This window comes from Myripristis murdjan, chromosome 1, assembly GCF_902150065.1.
Source record: "Myripristis murdjan chromosome 1, fMyrMur1.1, whole genome shotgun sequence".
Classification (NCBI taxonomy): Eukaryota; Metazoa; Chordata; class Actinopteri; order Holocentriformes; family Holocentridae; genus Myripristis; species Myripristis murdjan.
The window spans coordinates 6,714,718-6,737,679 of record NC_043980.1 but is presented as its reverse complement, the minus strand read 5'-3'; the positions used below and the strand labels follow the sequence as shown (position 1 = coordinate 6,737,679).

The following is a 22,962-nucleotide window of genomic DNA, read 5'->3' as shown; positions in this document are numbered from 1 at the left end:
AAGTGCTCTGGGTGAAGGGAGGCGTCTCATTTCAAAAAGGCAATTTAATCCCTAATCCCAAGTTACAGGTCATTGTAACACTTTCAGACGAGTGAAGGCGTCCGAGTGGTTTCTCTCGGCGTGTTTTTGGAATGAAAGCCTCCAGGTGTCGAGAGAGAGAGAGAGAGAGAGAGAGAGAGTGATCTGATAACCAGCCTCGAAATTTCCAAATGACCCACAAAGCCGGTTTTTCCAGACTCAGCGGCGGGCTGAGACTCCTTTTCCGAGATATTAAACCCACCGAGGCGGGGGGAATCTCGCGCCTCGGGTGGAAATTGCACGTTCGTATCGAATTGCACCTCCACAGTTTACACTGCACTCATCAGCTCGGCCTGAAAAAACAAAACAACAACAAAAAAAAAAAAACTCAAAGTATTTAAATTCCCCTTCCCAGTTCGCACCAAACCCCCCCACGACACCCCGACCGCCTCCCCCCCCGGACAAACGAGCCACTGACCCGGGATCAGCCGCGGCCCCTTGGCACTGTACGGTTGGCACTGAGGAGGGCGTCTCAGATTGAGCTGCAGTGGCACTGAGTGAAAAAAAAAAAAAAAAAAAAAAAAAGCGAAAAAGAGAACGGCTTACATTTACATTTACAGCTGAATCGTCAACACCTCGGTCACCGACACACGTCTGACACCGGAGCACCAGGAAGAGGTCAAAGGTCGCACGACGAATGCGTCTCATGACGGTAAGGCAGGAAAAAAATGGCCATCGTATATCGTTTTTTGTTTTTTTTTGAGTTTTGAGTGGTTTTGTCGGCGTCTGGGTTTAGCACCGCTGTGTTGGATGAACAGGAGCGGGGATGTGGGCTTTGGGCTCGGCTGATCCTGAATCAGTGGCTGTGTTAGTTAATTCATTCATTCATTCATTCATTAACGCCCCCCTCTTCTTCGCCAGTTTCCCGAAGCCGCTGGTTTGTACAGTAAAACTCGCAGGAATACTGCAGGCATGGGAAAATAAAGTTCATAACCACAGCGGCTGAGTGATTACAGGCGAATAAAAGAGAGAGAGAATCTTTTGATGAGTGAGAGAAACCGGATTGGCTGGAAATTGGAAACCAAAAGGGGGGAAAAAAAAAAAACAAAAAAAGGAGGTGGATTTGTTTCGTTCAAACCGAGAGGAGGAGGGAGGAGGACGGGCGGGAGGGCAGGAGGGAGGGAGGGAGCGGCGTCCCGGTGCTGGGGCACTGTGGGTAATGTAGTCCCGGGTCACATGGCCAGGGCGCGGGCCTTGGCGGCTGCTCCCTGCGCTCGCTGCACGGCGCCCTGGCTGCTCTCCCTCCTCGCCAGCTGGTTGGTCTCAAACAGGCCCTCGTGGACGCCGCCACCGCCACCGCCACCACCGGGGCCGCCGCCGTCCACAAACGTCAGCACTCCTGGAAAACAACCGTCAATCTTTTACTCAAGAGAAACACTCGGAAACCATGATGGAGGAATATTCCAGGAAAATGAAAAGAGCTGCGTTCAGAGTTTTACCTGTTTTATTCCCTTTATTCTTAATCTTAATCTGCACTGCAAAAACTCAAAATCTTACCAAGATTATTTGTCTTATTTCAAGTCAAAAATGTCTTATTCCTAGTCAAAATATCTCATTACACTTAAAATAAGACATGATCACCTCAGAAGTAACTTGTTTTTAGACAATTGTCTCTTGTTTCAAGTGAAAATTTGCTTGTTTCATTGGCAAAATTTGTTTCTTGTTTCTAGCTAATTTTCACTTATTTCAAGTGAATTTTTCCACTGGCAAATTTTGCCAATGAAACAAACAAATTTTCACTTGAAACAAGTGAAAATTGTCTAAAAACAAGTTACGTCTGAGGTGATCATGTCTTATTTTAAGTGTAATGAGATATTTTGACTAGAAATAAGACATTTTTGACTTGAAATAAGACAAATAATCTTGGTAAGATTTTGCGTTTTTGCAGTGTGATATTTTGATATTTTGACACACTCCGCCGGCTGTGTATGTGCATTTGCTTTTCCTCTCAACAAATCAATAAAAAGAAAACAGGAGTAAAAATATTCAAGTGTTGAGAAGTAAGTGTGACTGTGAGGAAGGATTACGCTCTGTGTTAAATTACTGTTGCATTAAAGTAAGACGTATTTTAACGTTGCAGCTCGAGGTGATAATGGCGATAATAATAATCTTTATTCATAGAGCACTTTTCAAAATCAACACTACAAAGTGCTTCACAAAGGCAGCAAAAAAAAAAAATAAATAAAGTAAAATAAAATAACTAAAACAGTCATCATCTAGATAAAGTACAAGATTTTCCTGAAAGTTAGTGCAGAAAAACTGTAAAGTCTCACTTAATGGAAATGCCAGAATTGCAAAACTGAATTTCATTAAAACATGAAAAAAAGAGAAATTTTTAAACTGTGGCTATGTTTTCAAGGGATGCAATTAATTATTATTTTCACTGTTGGTTAATCTTTTTTATATATATATATTTAATTCATCGGTTAATTATCTTGTCAATCAAATGTCTAAATTAACGACAAATGAGCAGAAGCCACAGTGTTTTAAAACTGATCACTTAACCTTCAATAAAAAAAAAGTTTTTATATGAAATGGAGAGAAAATGAAGAGAAAGCAAATCTTAGTGAAGCTGTAAGCAGCAAAATGTTGGTATTTTTACTTGATGAACGACTAAAATAATTATTTGATAATCAGTTATAGTTTTCGTTTTTTTTTTTTTAGTTTTTATCTCACTGCATTATTATTTTCTGCGTAATATTGTGATTTTTTTTTTTATTAAGTTTAGTTTGGTGCAGGGTTTTCTGCCTCTCTTTGTCCAAGATTTGCTTTTTCTTTATTTTTATGTATTTTAAATTGTGTCAAATTACAGTTGTCCCTCGCTATGACGCGGTTCACGTTTCGCGGCCTCGCAGTTTCGCTGATTTTTTTTGTGCAATTTTGCATGTTTTTTTTTTTTTTTTTACAGCGTATTGCATTGCATCCTTATTTTTCTACGAAGGTTTGAACTTAGAGTTTAAACAAGAGAGAAAAGTGAGAAAATGTTAATGCCTGTCTGAGAAAAGTGTATAAAGTGTGTAGTGAGGGGTTTTACAGCCTTAAAACATCTAGAATAATTGTAAAAAATAAAGCTGACTACTTCGTGGATTTCGCCTATTGCGGGTTATTTTTAGAACGTAACTCCCGCGATAAACGAGAGACCACTGTAAAGCTAAACGAACTAAAATGCTGTGTAACAACAGAAACTCAAAGTCAAGGCAGTGAGCCGCTCCCTGCTCGGTTCATCAGGTTACGTGTGTGTGACGTTCCCGCCCGTCGGCCTGAAGCCTAGTCACCGGAGTGAAAGTGTGTTTGAACTCGGCGACGAGGCGTGTCAGGGCGACGGAGCAGGTTTGACGCCGCGGGCCAGACAAAACAGGCGCGCCAACAAACCCCGGGAGACACATTTCAAGCAGCTCCGCTCCAAATTATATTTGCAAATCACTTTTGTTTGAACTGCAGGGGAGATTCAACACGACGCCTCCCGCCTGTGATTTCGGTAAACTGACTGTCAGTCTGTTCGCGGCAAATCCCAGCCGACTGCAGCCGAGCAGCGACACGACCGAGGAGAGCGACTCAAATATGAGACACACACTTTTTACAAAACAACTAGAAACAGTAAAGAAGTGTAATATTAAAGGGTTATTTCGGATTTTTTTGTCGTTGTGTGACAGTCGGTGCATTACCAGCAACAGATCTGGGCAGGTTGGAGAAGCTGGACTGAAGTGTGGCTGCGCTGCTGTGGATGGGACTCAGGAGCCAAATGTATTTTAGCCACCAAAATAAAAGCCACACCTAATTTGGAATATTTTCCCTACTTCACCCTGCCGTCAGACAGGGTAAAATTTACACGCAGTTACGTCTTACGAGGACATTTTAATGTTTCATGTTAAGTTTGTATTTGTGTATGAATCATTATTGTTTACACGGGACATATTTGGGTCACAAGTATTCAGTAAACCTCAGGAGTGTTTGGCCCTCCAGCTGGTTGTGATTTTTTACAGACTGAGTTGGACACACCTGGCTCGGGCTGTTACAGGAGGAGAGGAAGAGACTGTTTTGGCTGAACTGTGCCTTTATGAAGGAGGCGGACGTCGAGGTGAAACTCACCGTAGCCGTCCACACAGCCGCTTTTAAACTCGCCCTCAAACTTCATTCCATCGAAGCGATTGAAGACGCCGACGCCCTGGAACTTCCCCTGAACGAACTCCCCTTCGTACCTACACACACACACACACACACACACACACACACACACACACACAGAGAGAGAGAGAGAGAGAAAGAGGGAAAGCTATAGGTTAATGCTTTTGTCCAAACTAACAATCAGGAAAAAAGTTTCTGACTCTGATTGTCCCAGAGCCTCAGCACTCATTTCACACTGATGCCTGACAAATAATGAATTAAAAAAATAAAAAATTAAATAAAATAAAATAAATGAACAAATAAAATAAAATGAAATGAAGTGAAATAAAATAAATAATGAAATAAATAAATGAAATAATAAAAAATAATAAAATTAAATAAAATAAAATTTGAAATAATAAAAAATAATAAAATTAAATAAAATAAAATTTAAAATAATAAAAAATAATAACATTAAATAAAATAAGGAATAATAGCAATAAAAATAACTTTTCTGCTCAGTGAAGACAAACACACTGAAATAACTTCACTGGCAGCTTCATCGGTTCACTCCTCAATTTGCTCCCGACTTATCTCCGTGTGCGGTTTTTCATTTTTGTCTGCAGATGAATAAAACTGTTGTCACAAGCAGGTGGGACCGCGCGCCTTGGAGTAACATCTGACGTTGGAGTGTTTAACGATACAAACCGAGACGTTTCTTATTTTAAACACACACACACAATTAGCAGGCCTAAGTGTGTTTTTGTCGACTGAGGGATGTGACAGAGCTCATTTCCTGCTCTGTGTTCTGCGCCTCCCCGCCTCCCCCCCACCCCGTCCTGCTGTTTATTTCTTAACACTGATTACTTTTTTTTTGTTGTTGTTGCAGCTGATAAATTTAATGCATCTCGATGTTCAGACTCCAGGAGTTTGTGGTGTTGTGAGCCGGGAGGTGGAGGAGGAGGTTAGAGCCACTTAAACTCACTTAACCCAACATTTTCTTTGCACCGCAGAGATCAGCAGCTCCCTCAGGCTGATCCACAGTTTTATCAAACTCCAGGAAGAACGAGACGCAATACCCCTTTAGTTCTAGTCAAAGTCAACAGCCTGGTTGACCAATCAGATCGGCATTAAAACAAACAGGTGTCACAAAGAATCCCATCATGGCACCGCAGATGAACCTGAAACAACATGTGACCTCATATAAGGAATATTTTATCAGGAGCACAAAAAAAGCAAAAATCAGAATCAGAAATAATTTATCGATCCCCGAGGGGAAATCGGCTCGGCTGCAGCTGCTCAGATGCATATGTATGAGCATGAAATTTTAAGAGCTAGAAAAAGAAAATATGAAATATAAAAATATCTGCATTAGAATTTTCTAAAATATATATATATATATATATGTACATATAAAAAGCCTGTGCATTATGTATGAATATGTGCATTAATCCCACAAAAATATTGCAGTAATAAATACTGAAATAAGAAATGGCGCATAGGTAAGACGTCTACCTATATACACCATATATACACCGAGATATTGCACTGTTGAATTAATGTAACGTCACACAGGTATGAATTATCACACAGTTAAATAGACTTTAAAAAAAAAAAAAAAAAAGTTAAATAGATAAATGTGTAAAATATGTGATTCAAATCTGGTTGGAGCTTCACAAAAAGACAAGAAAACAAAGGAAAAAACAAATAAAGTTGAAATGTGACACAAAACAATCATACAATCAGGTGATCATTTAAAATGAGAGAACGCCTCATCATCAAATTAAGATGTGGCTCATAATTATGATGATTATTATCATTTTGTGCTCCTTGTAATATATTTGTTCTATGAGGTCGTGTGTTGTTTGTTACTGTGCTACAACCTGATTGGTCAACCAACCAATTGAATTAACATGGTCTAATCTCTTTGGTCTGTAAAACAACAGGGTATCCGCGGGGTCTTGAAAAGTATTAAAAGGTGATAAATCAATTTTGGGAAAATTAAGACCCTTAAAAAGTATTAAAAAGTCACGACTTTATAAAGTCTTAAATTTTGAAAGTATTTTTTTCTGAATTAGCTGTCCAAGAGTTTGAGTCCCAAAAACATCGTAAAAGTGTGTGAATTTATTCATTTTTATTAAAAAACAAAGATGAACAGGTACATAAAAAACTAGGCTATTGTGGGTGCGTTCGTAAATTGTCTCTGAGAGCGCCAGAGAGAGCGGGCGGGCGGGTGGAAATTCAGAAGCACAAAGTACGCTCTGTTGTATCACAGTGGTCTATAGTCTTTATCACAAACTAAAAATATCAGTGATGTAAATGGTTACAGCTTGAAGTGGCGGTGAGGTATTAAGAAATATCGAGAAGGTCTTGAAAAAGTCTTAAAAAGGTATTAAAATTAACTTCAAGATTCCTGCATATACCCTGAACAACCTGATGAGGGTTTCTGTCCCATAAATATTACATATCTACGGTCACCTGTCGATCCACAGGTGTGCAAAAGTTGAACATTGGACCTGAGCGCAGCCCGAAAAAGCGTCAGCATCACAAAATATCTCCAGAAATATGACTTCACGAGCCCCGAGCGGACACAGCGGCAGCGGCGTCTTCCCGAGTTTCTGCCCCAGAATCAATATCACGTTTGTTCCCGGGTTCCCAACAAAGAGTGGCGCGGTTTGCCCGGAGCGGAGACTCACATGCACAAGTTAAAGTTTCACAGGACATAAAGTGCAGGTGCAACAGCAGCCGGGCAAAGTGCACAGCGGCTCGGAGGCGCAGCGCTTCCTAAAATGTTGGGAGGGAATCCAGCAGCCAGCGTTTTATTGGTTTCCACGATGAGCAGACTGAATGTCAGCCCAGAATATGTTCAGTTTTCACAATCTGATTTATTACAGCAAGCCAAAAAAAAAATAAAATACTGTTGTGAAAACTGTTTTGAAGCGATATCAGACCTGATTTCTTAAAATAACGCCTCTAGCAGCTTCTATTTTGTCACCAATGCTGGTGCAGACCGTCAAATCAGCATCTACCAAATCTCCAAATGTTTGGTCGGTAGTTACTGGCAGGCAGACGCAGACGCTGTGAGGAGTCCATTTATGTGCCTAAAGGTACAATCCACACAAAATACCTGCTACAGCGAATTATTGGACCTCAGGGTAATAACATGAACCTGTTTCAGAGCCAAAAAGACACATACATGCACCGTTTCCTCTGAATGTGAAGGTGCAAAATCACGAGACGGCGTTTGTCAGGCTAAATACAGTCAGTTAATAAGTAAATACATGAATGAATAATATATAGTTAAAAAGGGGTAGGTATAAAAAAGTGTATACTTCTTCCTCCTTATTCTTTTTTCAAACAGGATACACTATATTGTTTATCTGTTTCTCTTTTTGTTGTCCTTTTTTTATCTTTTGTATTTATATATGGAAAACGAACACACATATATATATTATATTTTTTTTGTTGTATACTTGTTTGAAAATAAAATCCTTCATTCATTCATTCATTCATTCATTAAATATATATATAAATACCTAAATAAATTCTGTAAAATATGAATTTAACCCTAAAACTTGCATGCCCGTAATGCAAAGGGTATATCTCTGCAACTACAGTGTCTATCTGAATAATGCTGGTGTCATCATAAAGGGAACACCTGTGCTTTTTTTTTTCAGATGTGTAAATATCAGTATTTATGTTACTGGGTACGAGTAAATGAAGATGGCACACAGCATGAATGAAAAAAATAGTAATTTCCGCCTGAAAAAACTTCTAAACCAAAACATGTGAACATCACCTCTGCACACATTAATTCTGATAAAGTGAAGCAGAGAAAAAGTGTGTTTGGAGTGTGTAAAAATGGCTTCTGTATTCTTGTAGCCGAGGCCGCTGTATTTTTACACGGGTCGTGGATTGTTTGGTGCTGTTTTGCCTGCAGCCCAGCAACCGGGAGGCCGTCTTGTTCTAACGGTTAAGGCAGATTTGAACTTGTAGGCCACGGCTGAGAAAGTTTTGTAGATTTGTGGATGTGAAAAATAGGTGATGCAATTTTCCAGTCGATGTTTTAGCTGTAATATGGGAACAAAACTGGGCTCAGGGGGACAAAAGCTGCACCTCCGAGGCCCCGGGGTCAGGCTGCCGGGCCCCTCAAGGTGCAGCCGCCTGCTTTATTTTCTCAGAGGAAATAAAAGGCGGGGCGCCGAGCAACACGACCAGCCGGGCCGCCGCGGCGCTGCCCAAACTGGAAGCAAACAGAGGAGGCGTTTCAGGAACAAACAGACCAGCGCCCTCGGCTGCGAGAGGAAGAGGTCAAAGGTCAGACAAACAGGAAGCGAGGCGCTGACCTGGAGCTGTCGGGGAAAACCAGCACCCCGCAGCCGTTGAAGAGGCCGTTCTCAAACTGGCCCGTGTAGCACGTCCCGTCGCTGAAGGTCAGCTGACCCAGGCCGTGACGCAGACCTGAGGAAGCCACACACACACACACACACGCACACGCACACACACACACACACAGAGCTGAGTTATAGCTACAAGTCCAGTAGGTGTGGTTTGTGTGAAAACACACGAGTGATGAAACACCTAAAAGGAAACAAAGAGGGTGAAGTCATTTTGGATTATCAGGCAAGAAAGGACACAATACAGTGCAGTTTAGTGCACTTCAAATACAAAATGAATACATTTTTTTTTTTTTTTTTAATGCTTAGTTTTAGTTTAGTTTTTATTAGTTTCAGTGTTAGTTTTATCTCTATTTTTTGTAATACGGGGTATCAGTCAGAAAAAGTGTAATAAAAATTCAACAAGACATCATACCATTTAAAAAAAAAAAAATGTATTCACCAGAACGGATGAACAGCCCAAAAAACTGACAAAGACAAAAAATAAAGACATTTTTTCTGTAATTTTAGTTTATTTTAATTCGTTTGGCAAACACACAATACAGCTTAAGATCGTTAACGAAAACGGTGCTTAATATGGAAAACTGAATTTGGTTTTTCTGAGTGTGGTTAAGTCCTAAAAAAACAAACAAACAAGCAAAAAAACAAACAAACAAAAAAAAACAAGAGAACTGCAAAGAAAAATGTAAATGTATTGCATTTGTACAGCGCTTTTCTAGTCTGCTGACGCAAAGCCCTTCACGATGTTTGCCTCACATTTACCCTTCACACACACAGTCTCACACACACACACACACACACACACAGTCACACAGTGGTGGTGCCAAGCAGTCCATCAGGAGCGGTCAGGAGGTTCAGTGTCTCTCTGGAGGAGCCAGGAATCACACCAGCAACTCCTCCATCTACCTCCTGAGCCACACCGCCCAAAATATCTCAAAATTAATATGTGGACCGCGATTTGTAGGATCCCAAACTCCTCCTCCTTCTCCAGGCATTAGAGGCCGTCTGCATGTAGGACACTGGAGTCGGGCTCTAATTACCGATACGACTCCGGCCTCCGTGGACATTTTCTCTCTCTCTCTCTTTCTTTTTTTTTTTTTTCTCTCTGAACCAGAGAGGGCCAAACCGTGGCAGGGCTGACCGGGACTCTGTCAGAGTCTCCGGATCCCCGCTGGGTGTTTAAGAAGGTAATGCAACTTAAAGAGCTTAGGGACCTAAGCTGAATGAAACCAGGCACTCACTGGACCAAGACACCCTCTGTGAGGCCATGCAGGAAGAAGATGTCCGAACAAAATGGACCAATGAATAAATGACTAAATGTATACTGCAGATAGACAGACAGACATGCAGACAGACAGGCAGACAGACAGGCAGACAGACAGGCAGATATGCACATACAAGCTGGCATGCAGCCATTATGCATCCATTATGCATACATGCGTATATCCATACATAAGTAAGTACAGAGGTACACAAATAACCGTGGAATAATCCTTGAAATTGTTTGTTTGTTTGCTTGTTTAGTTGGCCGGCGTCCATTTTTTTCAAATTGTCCCTAAAATCTGTTGCAGTAAAACGTGCCGTGGTAATAACTGAGCCTCTTCAGCTTCCTGCGCCTGAATGGTTTGTTTATGCTCCACATGATGCTGAAAATCGCTGGTACATTTGTTACAGTCAAAGCTATATTTCATGTTTGCTTTTCCCGAGCATAATTGGTGTGTTTGACAAATACTAATATTTGATGATGCCGGCTGAAATAAGAATATTTCATTTTACCACATCTCCAACGGCGCGCGGCATCAATGTGCCTCATTCTCGAGCCACAACAGCCAGGAAGCCGCAGCACAAGAGTGCAAAACATCGTAATTTGCCCGGGCAATTTTGGTCCGCTGTTTAGAATTTCTTGCTTGCGACATCGCAAATGATTCACATAATACACAGGAAAAGTTGCAATCCATTTAAAAATAAAGAGCCACCTGAAGAACATCTGTCAGTATCTGTCAAGGCTCGGGTTGTACCTGCAAAAACATAATTACTGTCAAAGCAAATGTGTAAAAAGGCTGTAAATCGCAGCGACACATAATGCGTGTTATTTTTATGCAGGGAATCATGCAGCATGAGCTGGAGACAGCACGTCCATCTGCTGGGTACAACAGACTCCAGCACAAGTACTGTCACTCTGCTCATGTTTTACTGCAGTAGAAGAAGAAATACTGTTCCTCTGCTGATGTTTTACTGCAGTAGAAGTAGAAGTACTGTTCCTCTGCTCATGTTTTACTGCAGTAGAAGTAGAAGTACTGTTCCTCTGCTGATGTTTTACTGCAGTAGAAGTAGAAGTACTGTTCCTCTGCTGGTATGTGACTGCAGTAGAAGTAGAAGTACTGTTCCTCTGCTGGTATGTGACTGCAGTAGAAGTAGAAGTACTGTTCCTCTGCTGGTATGTGACTGCAGTAGAAGTAGAAGTACTGTTCCTCTGCTGGTATGTGACTGCAGTAGAAGTAGAAGTAGTGCAGTAAAAATCTCCTGCAGTAAAAGTCCAAAGTGTCTCATGTCAAATGTCCTGGCAGTAAAAGTGACTGAGCTCCTTTTTCCAAACAGTAACTGTGTTCGCTGGGATCTTTTCCATGCAGTTAGAAAAAACTGCATTCAGACTACATTCTGTTAAAGGGGCATTACACTAAACTGAAGTGAGGACCCTGGAGACTCAACTGACAAAATGAGGAATAAGCATGTAATTATGATGGTTGAGTCTACATGATTCTCATTGTCCACACTAATTACACATTTTTTGCCAGTTGGGTCTCAATGGTCCTCGCTTCCATGTAGTGGAGCTTTTATTGTGAAATTTCGAAAATGGAAAAAAAAAGTAGAACCAACAAAGGAGAAGCTGCTGACTGAGCTTTTATTGTGAAAGGTCCCACAGTCTGTCATTGATCATTTGTTTCTCTGTAATGGATCTGATTTAAAATGTAGTGAAGGACAAAACTCAAGCCAAAAATGGACTGAAGTGAAAGTAAAATGCCTGATTTTAAATAATACTCAAAGAGTACAAGTACACAAAAAGCTACTCAGTTACAGCATCGTGAGGAAATGTAATTAGTTACTTCCACCTCTGGTGGTTTGTGAGGTGCGGTTCGTCTGGCCTGCAGGTGAGAACGACGCCGGTCAAGCTCAGGTTGTGCCACATAACTGCACCGAGTCGCTCTGTCGTCTGACATTTAACTTGACACTTCAACTTCAAGATCTCTTTGATGTCCCCGAGGGGCAATTTCAAGAATTTCAAGAAAATAAACTTCCACTACAGGCCATACCTCCAGAGTGAAAGCAAAAAAAGTTCTTGCTAGGAAAACAAACAACTTCAAAATGGATCCTTTTTTTTTGTTGAAAAGTGTTCACCTTCCAGGTTTAAGCACCGGCCGTACCTGGAACATCTCCGCGTTCTCCAGTTGTTTCCCAGTGAAGAGAACAAGAGTCTAAGTGTTAATGAGCGTTAATCAGTGATGAGAACACAATCCCAACAAACTACACACCCTAAAACACACTGGTTTTATGGGTATAAAAAGAGGTTCATGTGGCATAACCATGGAAACTGAATGGGTAGAACAGGCACAGTTAGTAGTTCCAAGGTGGTTTCTCATCGCCACGGCAACGGCTGCACACAGTCAGCTGATGTCACCCTGTCAGCTGAGGAGCTCGTTTGAATAATTTTATGTATTGACACTTCCATCATGACGAAACAAGCCCCGGTGGGTCGCTCTGTCACGGCGTCACAGAAACAACGAAGTGGAAGGTTAAAGTTGGTGTGAAAAATATTTAAAATCATCTGCAAGTTATTTAAAAATGATTGGAATTCATAGTCTATCTCAGGCTAAAATTCATATTGCTGGATGTTTTTTTTTTTTTTTAAAGTTTGTTTTTCACAATTTTTATTGTCTTATGAAAACGAGTTTCCGTTAACTGTGCGTCAGCTCTCCTGACATAAACAGACTCGTCCGCCGACGCCGTGACATCGGTTTACACCTGTTACCATGGCAACGAGACCCTCTAATCTGCTGTGAACCAAAGGCCCACGCCGGTGCTACCCGTTCAGTTTCTATGGGCATAAAAAAAAGGGGCAAATTTGGTGTCAAAATGAGGAGAAATGCCTCCTAATCTATCTATCTATCTATATATCTATATATGTTCTTCTCATGTTCTCCATAAAAATAAATATATATATATGGAGAACATGAGAACATTTCTGAACTGCTTGAAGGATCACACAACATCATGTTTTGATAAAGACTCTCCTCTGTCACCAAAATGAAAAATCAGCCAAACGCCGTCCTTTAAACAAGCCACTGGTGAGTCCATGTAACTTTTGTTTACAACAGCCGCTTCACTTGTAAACAGGAACAGTAAACCTAAACAAACCATGCATGATGCATTCCAATAACGTCTGCCCTGCATTTGGGTTTATGTGTTTGTCCGCTTGTCTGATCTTGTGGAAAGGCTGTTTCACTGCCAGGATAAAAAAAATATTACAACAAAATGAACCTATCAGACCAATGAAAAGCGGCTCAGACCAATATAAACCAACTACAGGTGAGAAATCGGCTTTAAAACGCTCAAGGTTGTCGAGACCTTGGCGCAGAAGTGTGTGAAAGTGAATACCGGAGACTGCAGTCTTCAGGTTTTTGGTCAAAGTCACGCCGGGGACCGGGAAGGGCAGGGATATTTTAACTCAGCCTTGTAATTATGGGGAATGATATCCATAATTGGCGCTGACAATTAAAGGCGGATTCACCTTCTTCTTTTTACCCCCTTAAAACGTTCCCAGGTGGGCGAAATCTATTTTTTTCCTCCCTGTAATCCTCCTCCTACTCATTTGCAGGAGCGGGAGAATGGCAAACGAAGGAGAGAGAGAGAGAGAGAGAGGGAGAGGGAAATGATCGTTTCTCATTGCCAATCTCTATTAGCAGGCCTGCGGGGAATTAGGGGAATAACTGGATGTGAAGGCGCAGTAGGAGACGGGCGGAGGAGGTCCGGGCTTCCTCGGAGCAGCTGATATCAGGGAATTAGCATTTACTCGGAGCTCGCACGGTGGCATCAAGTCAGCGAGGGGGGGGAAAGGAAGACGCGGGACAAGCCCGGGCAGCGGATGGGGATTTGGAGGAAGAGAGGGGGTTGGGGGGGGCAGCGTCCGGTTGGCAGGGGGTGAAGCGGGGGCGAGGTTAGCGCGTGTGTCCCTTACTACCCAGCTAATGGCAAAGTAAATTAGGCGGTCCATCTGTCGGGGCTGCTTAAAGTGCTGCCCTCTGCCTAATCTCAGCAGGGTTTTTCGCAGGAGATTTGGAGAGGAGATTTGAGTTGCGACTAAATCGGAACGCTCTCCCGGCGCATTTTTTTTTTTGAGAGCAGCTCGTTTTCTCTTTGGAAACACGGCAGCCACATGTGCACGGACACGTGTGAGAGAGAGTGTGTGTGTGTGGAGGTATGGATTTGTCTGCATGACAGCTGGAGAAAGGGGAGACGTGCAGGGGCGGTGAAGGAGCAGGGTTGGAGGAGAAAGGCCTGACCGCGAAAGGCTCACATCCAACACTTAGAGCATCTCGGCTCCAGCGCCTAAAGGGAGCTTCGATAAGGGGGGGGGGGGGGGTGAGAAGACGGGCAGGCGCTGAGATTTCACGGGCCAGAAGCCGCCGCAACGTAACAAAAGTGTGTGTTGTCAAGACGCCGCCGTGTCCCAACCCGCAAACGCCGTGTCAGAGGCATGAATGGTGTTATTGAAACCGATGAAATCAACTTACAACAGCCTAAGCTTTTTACAGACCGCTAACGAGCTAATGGTTTTCTTTCTTTCTTTTCTTTTTTTTTTTTTTTTTTTGCAGCCGAGGGGACGGATTATCCGCGGCCTAAACGGCAAGAAGGGACAGTTCTTTCCCGTCCCTCTCCTCTGGTCTGATTCCTCCAAACGGCTTCAGACAGACTCTAATCTGTCGCTCAGCTCCTTTGCAACGCCCCGCTCCGGTCTCGTGTCACATCGCGGTCTCTGGCTAATTAGGCTTTAGCTGAATTTGTCCGGCTTTTATGTCAATCAATAGCGGTAATGCGTGGATGTTAAATGGCCGCATCGACGGAGCCCGGTGGGTAAATGGCCTATGGCTGCGCGCCGGCTGTGGACGTGCCCGGCCTACTTCCTGTAAGCTGATAACCCTCCAGCCTCGTCTTCCACCATCGGCCCCGCTGAATTATTCATGTGACACCAGACCGGCGTCCGACACACAGCTGCATGTTTGTTTGTGTGCAAACAGTGACTCTGCATGCATGGGTGCAGACCTGGTACATGGCACGCATGAACCCCCCGCCATCACCTCCTCCACCACGCACACACACACACACACACACACACACACACACACACAAAACTGTCACTTTTTAAAGGTCCACTCTGTGCCAACATTTCTATAAAGCCCAGCTCACCTTCATCAGCTTATGAAGTCATCAAGTTGCTGTTGAGTAAAACTTGTGTGTGTGAACAAGTTTGAAGATTTTGGCTAACTCTGCAGCAGCCGTGTGTTTCTCTCACTTTGACACCTGACTTTTGTTTCTTTGTTTAGCCTTGCCCTAAAGGTTGTGCACGTGTTTTTGTTAAACTGCAAATACTGGTTTAGGTAGTGTGATTTACTCTCAGTGGGCTCACTGACACCAGATGGTCTGTGTGTGTGTGTGTGTGTGTGTGTGTGTGTGTGTGTGTGTGTGTGTGTGTGTAATTTCCCTGTGGTTACTGACTCAAGTTTCTCCGACACCGTTTTTTTTTTTTTTTTTTTTTTTCTGTGGTGATTAGCCGTGAGTTGCAAACTGTGTGTGTTTGTGTGAGCTTTCGGCTGTGGCTCACCTCTGCAGTCTGACTTGAACTAGATACACCACAGGTCAGTCCATAGACGACCAGTGACATGACTTTAGATTTTACAAACACATTTTTAGCATTTTTTTAAAAAGCAATGCAATGATTGCATCTAATTGGGAGACTGACTTCATACGATACAAGTGCGGAAATTTTAGAGACTGTTCACAGAAGTCTTGTTGAAAGTGTTTTAACTTTTAATCTGAAGTCTACACTGCAAAAACTCAAAATCTTGCCAAGATTATTTGTCTTATTTCAAGTAAAAAATGTCTTATTCCTAGTCAAAATATCTCATTACACTTAAAATAAGACATGATCACCTCAGAAGTAACTTGTTTTTAGACAATTGTCTCTTGTTTCAAGTGAAAATTTGCTTGAAACAAGTGAAAATTTGCTTGTTTCATTGGCAAAATTTGTTTCTTGTTTCTAGCTAATTTTCACTTGTTTCAACTGAATTTTCACTTTTTCCACTGGCAAATTTTGCCAATGAAACAAGCAAATCTTCACTTGAAACAAGTGAATTTTCACTTGAAACAAGTGAAAATTGTCTAAAAACAAGTTACTTCTTCTACTTCTATTTTCACTTGAAAATTTGCTTGTTTCATTGGCAAAATTTGCCAGTGGAAAAAGTGAAAATGCACTTGAAACAAGTGATGGTTTTCTAAAAACAAGTTATTTCTTAGGTGATCATGTCTCATTTTAGGTGTAATGAGATATTTTGACTAGAAATGAGACAAATATTCTTGGTAAAATTTTGAATTTTTGCAGTGTGAGAGCAAAAACAGACTAATCCAGAATTATCAACATGAAGTTATTGGGAAAGAGCAGACAGCAGACAATTGTGATGTTTTTAATATAAAATGCAGGTGAAACAAAAAGCAGGACAAACTGCGTCTGATCCTGTTCATCCCCTTTTTAAAGAATTCATGAAACTGCCCTCGGGAAGACGCTGTAGAGCCGCTGCAGCAGCTAAAAACATTCACACAAAGTCTTTCATACCAAATGCAATAACTCTGCTAAACGCATATTTGTATGTATGTGTTTTAACCAACTTGTGAAGCGGAAGGCAAATTTCTGTGGACAATAAAGATAATCTATCAGTCATTATCTACTCAGCTGCATATTATTCTTCTACATGCAGTAAGTTAACTCCAGTGGTTCTATGTCAACCTTCTCTCAAAACTACTGAAGAAAACTGGGCCATGTTTTTGTCGCTAAAAAGCATCAAATGATTCCAAACAGCCAAAGCAACATCTTATTTTCCCCTGACAAAACTCTGGTAGGAAACTGTAGCTGCTACTTAAGAGGAGCCAGTGAGGAAAATAAAGGAGATGATGAGGTAAGTGTTGGACATGTGGACCAACGGTGCATCCAGCTGGCTACAAAACACCTGGATTTTACTGTGCAAGCAGATTGAAGATGTTTTTTTGGGGGGTGGACTCCGCCAAGGCATTGCTTTGTCACCAGTTCAGTTCCTGATGTTCATGGACGGGGTTTCGAGACACAGTTGGGGACTGGATGGTGTTCAGTATGATGGCCTCGTGGTTGTGTCTCTGCTTTTTACATCCTGTTGACTTCATCGAGCTGTGACCTCCAGCATGCACCGGGACAATTTGCAGGGACGAGGATCAGCACCTCCAAATCCAAGGCCGTGGTTCTCTGTAGGAACAAGGTGGTGGTTGGTAGTGAGCTGCTGCCCCAAGTGGAGGAGGTCAAGGGCCTTGTGGTGTTGTTCACGAGCGAGGGTACAATGAAGCAGCAAATCAACAGAAGGACTGGGTCAGCGGCTGCAGCTCTGTGGTGAAGAAAGAGCTCAACCTGAAGGCAAACCTCTTGACTTGAACTCTCACCAAAGGTCTTCAGCTCTGGGTGGTGACCAAAAGAATGAGACAGCGCATACAAGCAGCTGAAATGAGCTTCCTCCGCAGGCGGGTGGCTGGGCCGTTTAGGCTCCAAGCATATCCAACTGGGAGGAGACTCCGGGGTTAGACCCAGAACCAAAGTCCCAAATCCCTGGGAACAGGATCCCCCTGGAGGAGCTGGTGGGCGTAGAGGAACAGGACGTCTGGGCTGCACTCGTCAATCTGCTACCACCCCAGCCCGGTCCCGGATGAGCAGCAGAAAACGGATGGAAGGATTACAGGCTTTTTTTTTTTTTTTTTTTTTTTTTTTTTTGGAGCTGAAGAAGATCCTGTTGACTTCAGACGCTTGGAAGATGGCTGAGATGAATCTGTGGGGGCTAACTCAGTGTTTGGTAAACCACGAAAACTTTATTTGACTTAGAAACTGAGTAGATGATGACTGAAATTTCATTTTGGGCTGAACTCTCCTGACGACTGTTCTGGTTGTACAGCTGTATGGTTATTCAGACCCATTTAAACTCATATGTACACCTTGTTTCTTTTATCCCCTGCAGAACCAGTTCCAATTTTCTCCTGGCCTTTTATTTTTCATTTTTTCATTTTGCACATTTTACAGAAGAGAGACTGTTTTTATAGGCTATTACATTTACACATCCCCATGGGTCAGTCCATACCTTACACCTTAGACCTCTGCACTGACTGAATGAATGTCACAGACGTGATTTCAAGGTTTTGCTGCCTGTTTTTAAACCCGTTCATGGTTTTGGTCCAAAGCACATCTCAGAAACACAAGTTCCATATGAACCCACTGGAGTTGACACACAGCACGAGGAGGCAGCTCTCAGTTATTACGTCACTTAAACTTGGAATCAACTTCCACTAAGTCTCAGACGTGCACCTTCTGTACCTACCTTTAAAACCTTTAAAACTAGACTCAAAACCTACATGTGCTTCAAAGTCTTCCACTGATCGCTGATTTTAAACTGATTTCTTTATGTATGTGTGTTTGAATGTGTTTTTGTTGTTTTGTTTTGTCATGACTTTATTCGTTTTAAAGTTGCAATCATCTTGTTCTTTTATCTACAATAAAACACTGTGAGCTGCTTTGTGCATGAAATGTGCTGCAGAAGTAAAATTGCTGTTTAAAGCTGGGCGATATATCGATATTTTATTGATATTGTGATATGAAACTGGATATCATCTGGGATATCAGATATTGTAATATCGTGACATGGTCTAAGTGTTTTAAAGGCTGCATTACAGTAAAGGGATCCCATTCCCTGAACTTATTAGACTGTCCTCTCTGATTTATTATTTGTCTCCACCTGCTTGGTCATCATATCCACATTACTGATGATTCTTTAACAAAAATGTTGTGTGTAAATATCTTATAAAAACGCCATCCATACAATATCATCACAATATTGATACTGAGGTATTTGGTCAAAGATATCGTAATGTTTCATTTTGTCCATATCGCCCAGCCCTATTGCTATCTCTTTCAAATAGGCAACATTTTAATCTATTTACGCCTTATTAGGTTATTATCATGTAATATTTTCACCTTCTAAAAACATTAGAAATCCATGATAATAACTAGATATTGAAGTAGACTGCTGTGAGTAGAGCGCAGGCCTCCACCGACGAGGCAGCTCAAATCTGCTTCACATCTGGAATTGCAGAATGCACTCCTGATTGGCAGGAAACATTAATCAGCTTATTGTGTGACACTATCCTGCAGTGTCCTGATTGGTGGAAAACGTTGTCCCCGTGCTTACATGAAGACACAAGCCAATTTCTACACATAAAAGACAGAGATCCGCTTTGACTTCACCTCGGCGGTTGATACTAGCGAAGCTGTGTAAGTGCACAGAGTGTGTGAGCTACAGGTGGAGCAGCGGCGAGCCCTCCTCTCCACAGCACACTCTCTAGACACCTGCTCTCCTCTTAGTCTTGCACTGACAAGGTCTTCTAGCAGCACCAAAGCCACAATTATGTCATTACACACAGCCATTATGCACAGCTCTGCCTATTCATAGCCTCACAATGACTATTAATTGATCACACGTACAGCATGTACCTCTACATCCAAATCCTCTAAGTCCAAAATCACATCTGCATTATGAGTGGCACTGTACAACAGACACATTTTCCCTGACAATATAAAATAGATGAATAGGCTTGTGCAAAATCACACACACAATGAAACTGAATATTAAGGACACTTTTCCATCAGCCTGCAGCCAAAAACTCTGCATGGACACATGGTGTGAATAATGCATGGCGGTACACACATTCTCACTGTGCGTGCTTTTTTTATAAATACCAATTTCTGTGCAGAGAGCAGTGTATATGTGTTTTTGTGCATCATTTATGCATCTGTCCCCAGCAGGGTGTGTCGGGTAATAACATCTTTAGAACCTGCAGCTCTTGGGTCATTCCTGGTAAAATAATTTCCATCTCAACTGTTTTTGGTGTTGCTTCAGTATAGAAAGAAAAAAAAAAAGCCACCTGGACACATTTTTTTTTCCTCCTCACATTTTCTGAATTTGTTAATATTCTGCAGGCCGGATGGGAAGCTTTAGAAGGCCGGATGTGACCCGCGGGCCGCCAGTTGAGCAAATATGTAATGTAAACTTTTTGAAACCTACAAATTCATGCCGGACCATGGCAGCCACTTTCTCGTTGTCAATTAATATTTTAAATACCATTTTATGTCATTTTCTTTAACTTAATGGCAGAAATACACGGCCTAACTTGGTCACTGCAAGTGAAGATCTTCTCCATGTGCAGCTAAAGTCCCCTGTTGGTGCCGTTGACTCTTCCTCTGTGGCCGTGCAGTCCCTGTTTCCACCTGTCCCACACTTTGCATGATTCATTCATGCAAACTGAACTAGAGTTGATCCATTTTTTTAACAAAAACTAACACAGATTTTCATAAACCACTCAGCATTTATATGGTGTCTAATAATGTGAATAAAACTGGGATATTCCTGTGATTCTGTTTACTGTGTCTAAGACTGTAACTGCATTAATATAATTGGAGTACCTTGTTTACATGAGCTCCACCTTACTCTCATTATTGTCTTAACTGCATTACAGCCATGTGCGTGTGTGTGTGTGTGTGTGTGTGTGTGCGTGTGTGTAAACACGGCCTGAGAGAGAGAGAGAGAGAGAGAGAGAGAGAGACACGGCTGCTCTTGCCTTCTTTCCATTCTCCGTGGTACTCCTCACCATTGGAGTAAGTGAAGGAACCTCTTGTCAGGGTCATGGGTCCTGCTGGAACACACACACACACACACACACACACACTATTATTAAAACCTGGAGTGACAATATCTGTAACATTAGTGACATCGCGGCGTGCACTCACACTTTGTCCATCCTGTGACCTTCCATGGGTTAATTGATAGCTTTTGAACAGTGCAGTATGTTTGCAGAGCAATTATGCCCACATTGTGCTGCTGCAGGCCCAGGGGCAACCACACAACCCCTCCCCAACACACACACACACACACACACACACACACACACGTTAAGGTGGCACCGCAGTGAAGAAAGGATGTACAGAGGATGCACGTTTGCTTGAAAGGCTGAATTTACTATGAAATTACAATTTCTTAGGCTGATAATCTGGCTACAATTCTGTATTAGTACCAAAGATTTTACTCAAAACTGTATCTGATACTAAAAGCCCTGAAAAACATAGACATAGAAACAGAAATAGAAAGCCTTTATTGTCATTGTCAAGTACAATGAAATTAGGAGCGCTACTCCTGACCAATTAATAGGACAATTAAGACAGACAACAAGCACACACATCCAATAAATATGACACTAAAATAAATACTATAAAAAGAATGGATATCGCACTTAAAAATATTGTGTGTTGCCGTTTAAATGTTGAGGATCATGTAGACACGTCAGAAATAAAAGCAAATTGAAGAGTGTATTTCTCAAGTGGGAAAAATACTTTTATCACTTATTTTGAGTCCAAGCTACACTGCACAGTGAAAGGCGAGGCCAAGGCAGGTGTTTTTGTATGGCACGTTTCATACACAGCAGCAGTTCAAGGTGTTTTACATGAGGCATGAAAGGACATCAGCAATGTGTTTGAGAGGAAGCCTCACACAACATAAAAGTGTTTCACTTGGGTTTAAAGGTAGTTTGGGTCTCAGATTTGTGATTCTGTGTTTTGACTCTGGAAACCTGAGACTTGTGGAGGGATCACAGCGTACGAGTCGAAGATGTTTTTGGGGCCCTAAACCGTCCAGTGATTTAAAAACTAGCAGCGATATTTCAAAACCAACTCCGTGACTCCCTGGGAGCCGGTGTAGGGATCTGAGGATGGGCGTGATGTGTTCAGCTTTTTTTTTTTTTTTTTTTTTTTTTGTGGGTCGACCTGTAAAAAGACCATGACAGTCGTCTAACCTGCTGAGGATAAAGACGTGGATCAGTTTTCCTGGGTCATTTTTGGAGATGAATCCTCTGATTCTGACCGTGTTTTGAGATTATTATCAGGCTGACTTTGTTATGACTATTGAAGTTAAGATCTGAATCGACAATATAGTAATAGGAAAATAATAGGGCAGTAATTGGAAAGTAACTGATTAGACTTGTTCTGTCTAAGGACAATAGATGCTGTTTTGCTGTAAAACCCCTTGAGGCAATTTTTTTATTTGTGATATCGAGCTACACAAATAAAATTGACTTGTCTTGATCGGTTGATATTTAGAGTTTTTCTGTATCAACACTGACAAAGAGGTTTTGTTGCATCCCTGCAAATTTCGAAATGCACACCCGGGGTCCTGGGGGCCCCTGAGGGTCCTAGACCCCTGGACATCAGCCCTGCAAGGCCTGCAGGTAGGAAAGGCATGATATCAACACACTGACTGGGTGCTGTCATTCATTCCCATTGTGTTAGCAGGTCTTTGTCTGCTGTCTGTGCTGATCATGAGTCTAATGGCTTCACTGAAAGAAAGAAAAAAAAAGGTTATTGGTTAAAAATCATTTTGAGGCTGTACCTATCAACAGAGATGCGCGCCAGTGCTTCCTATTGTTTATAAAGGAGGCTGGAGTTTAAAGTGCCGCCGATGGGACCATCCAACCAACATGCGCGCATTCTGAAAAAAAATGAATTATAATCCCACATCCGTTTATTAGGCTGAATAACTGCTCACACGCCATAAGGCACGCTGTCAGATTAGACAGGAGGAGGAGTGTGTATCCCTCCATCTAATGTTGCCACAGTAACGGCGCCCTAATCCCTTTCATCCTGCCGGCATGGCGCAGCCGACAGCCCCGACACACACCCCGAGCCGGCCCGCGGACACAAAACAAGCGCTTTACCTGTCGGTTATCAAACAGCAAACGAGCCGCTGTCCTCTACATCACTGAGAGCGGCCGGCCAGGTGGGGATTTCTGCTCCTCTCAGCGACTATTCAGCCCTTTTCCGTGGCTGCGCGTCTCCTGGCAGAACTGCCTCAGCGTCTCTCCAAGGTGCACAGATCCTATTGGCCACTGGGCCTCCACCTCGACTCAAGCCGCTCTCCTATTGGCTGCGGCCGGGCTGCGTCCAGCCCTCCGCGGGAGACATCTTTGTAAAGGGCAGCGCCTGCCCGGAGTTCAACGACTT

General features: G+C 42.3%; 2 protein-coding genes across 4 annotated transcripts in view; one reads left to right on the top strand and one right to left on the bottom strand.

The window, feature by feature from the left end:
* The window catches only part of hoga1 (4-hydroxy-2-oxoglutarate aldolase 1), a 77,370-nt gene extending 57,112 nt beyond the window's left edge, over positions 1-20,258 (top strand). The window contains exons 8-9 of one of the 2 annotated variants that reach the window (XM_030061295.1): positions 19,894-19,953; positions 20,069-20,258. In XM_030061295.1, the coding sequence (XP_029917155.1) occupies positions 19,894-19,912 (19 nt within the window). In that variant the 3' untranslated portion in view covers positions 19,913-19,953; positions 20,069-20,258. Of the gene's footprint in view, positions 1-3,752; positions 3,854-19,893; positions 19,954-20,068 lie in introns of those variants that run through there. The other variant, XM_030061287.1, reaches the window with a different exon arrangement.
* Positions 1,218-22,794, bottom strand: LOC115366087 (MORN repeat-containing protein 4-like). 2 transcript variants are annotated; one of them, XM_030061326.1, is made up of 5 exons: positions 22,677-22,794; positions 20,532-20,606; positions 8,529-8,643; positions 4,168-4,277; positions 1,218-1,417 (listed from the first exon to the last, which is right to left on the bottom strand). In XM_030061326.1, exons 2-5 carry the CDS (start codon positions 20,596-20,598, stop codon positions 1,251-1,253), a joined length of 459 nt encoding a protein of 152 aa, XP_029917186.1. In that variant the 5' UTR covers positions 20,599-20,606; positions 22,677-22,794; the 3' UTR covers positions 1,218-1,250. The 2 variants fall into 2 exon arrangements, with proteins under 2 accessions (XP_029917186.1, XP_029917195.1); XM_030061335.1 differs by having other exon boundaries at positions 20,532-20,603.
* Between the last annotated feature and the right edge of the window lie 168 nt (positions 22,795-22,962).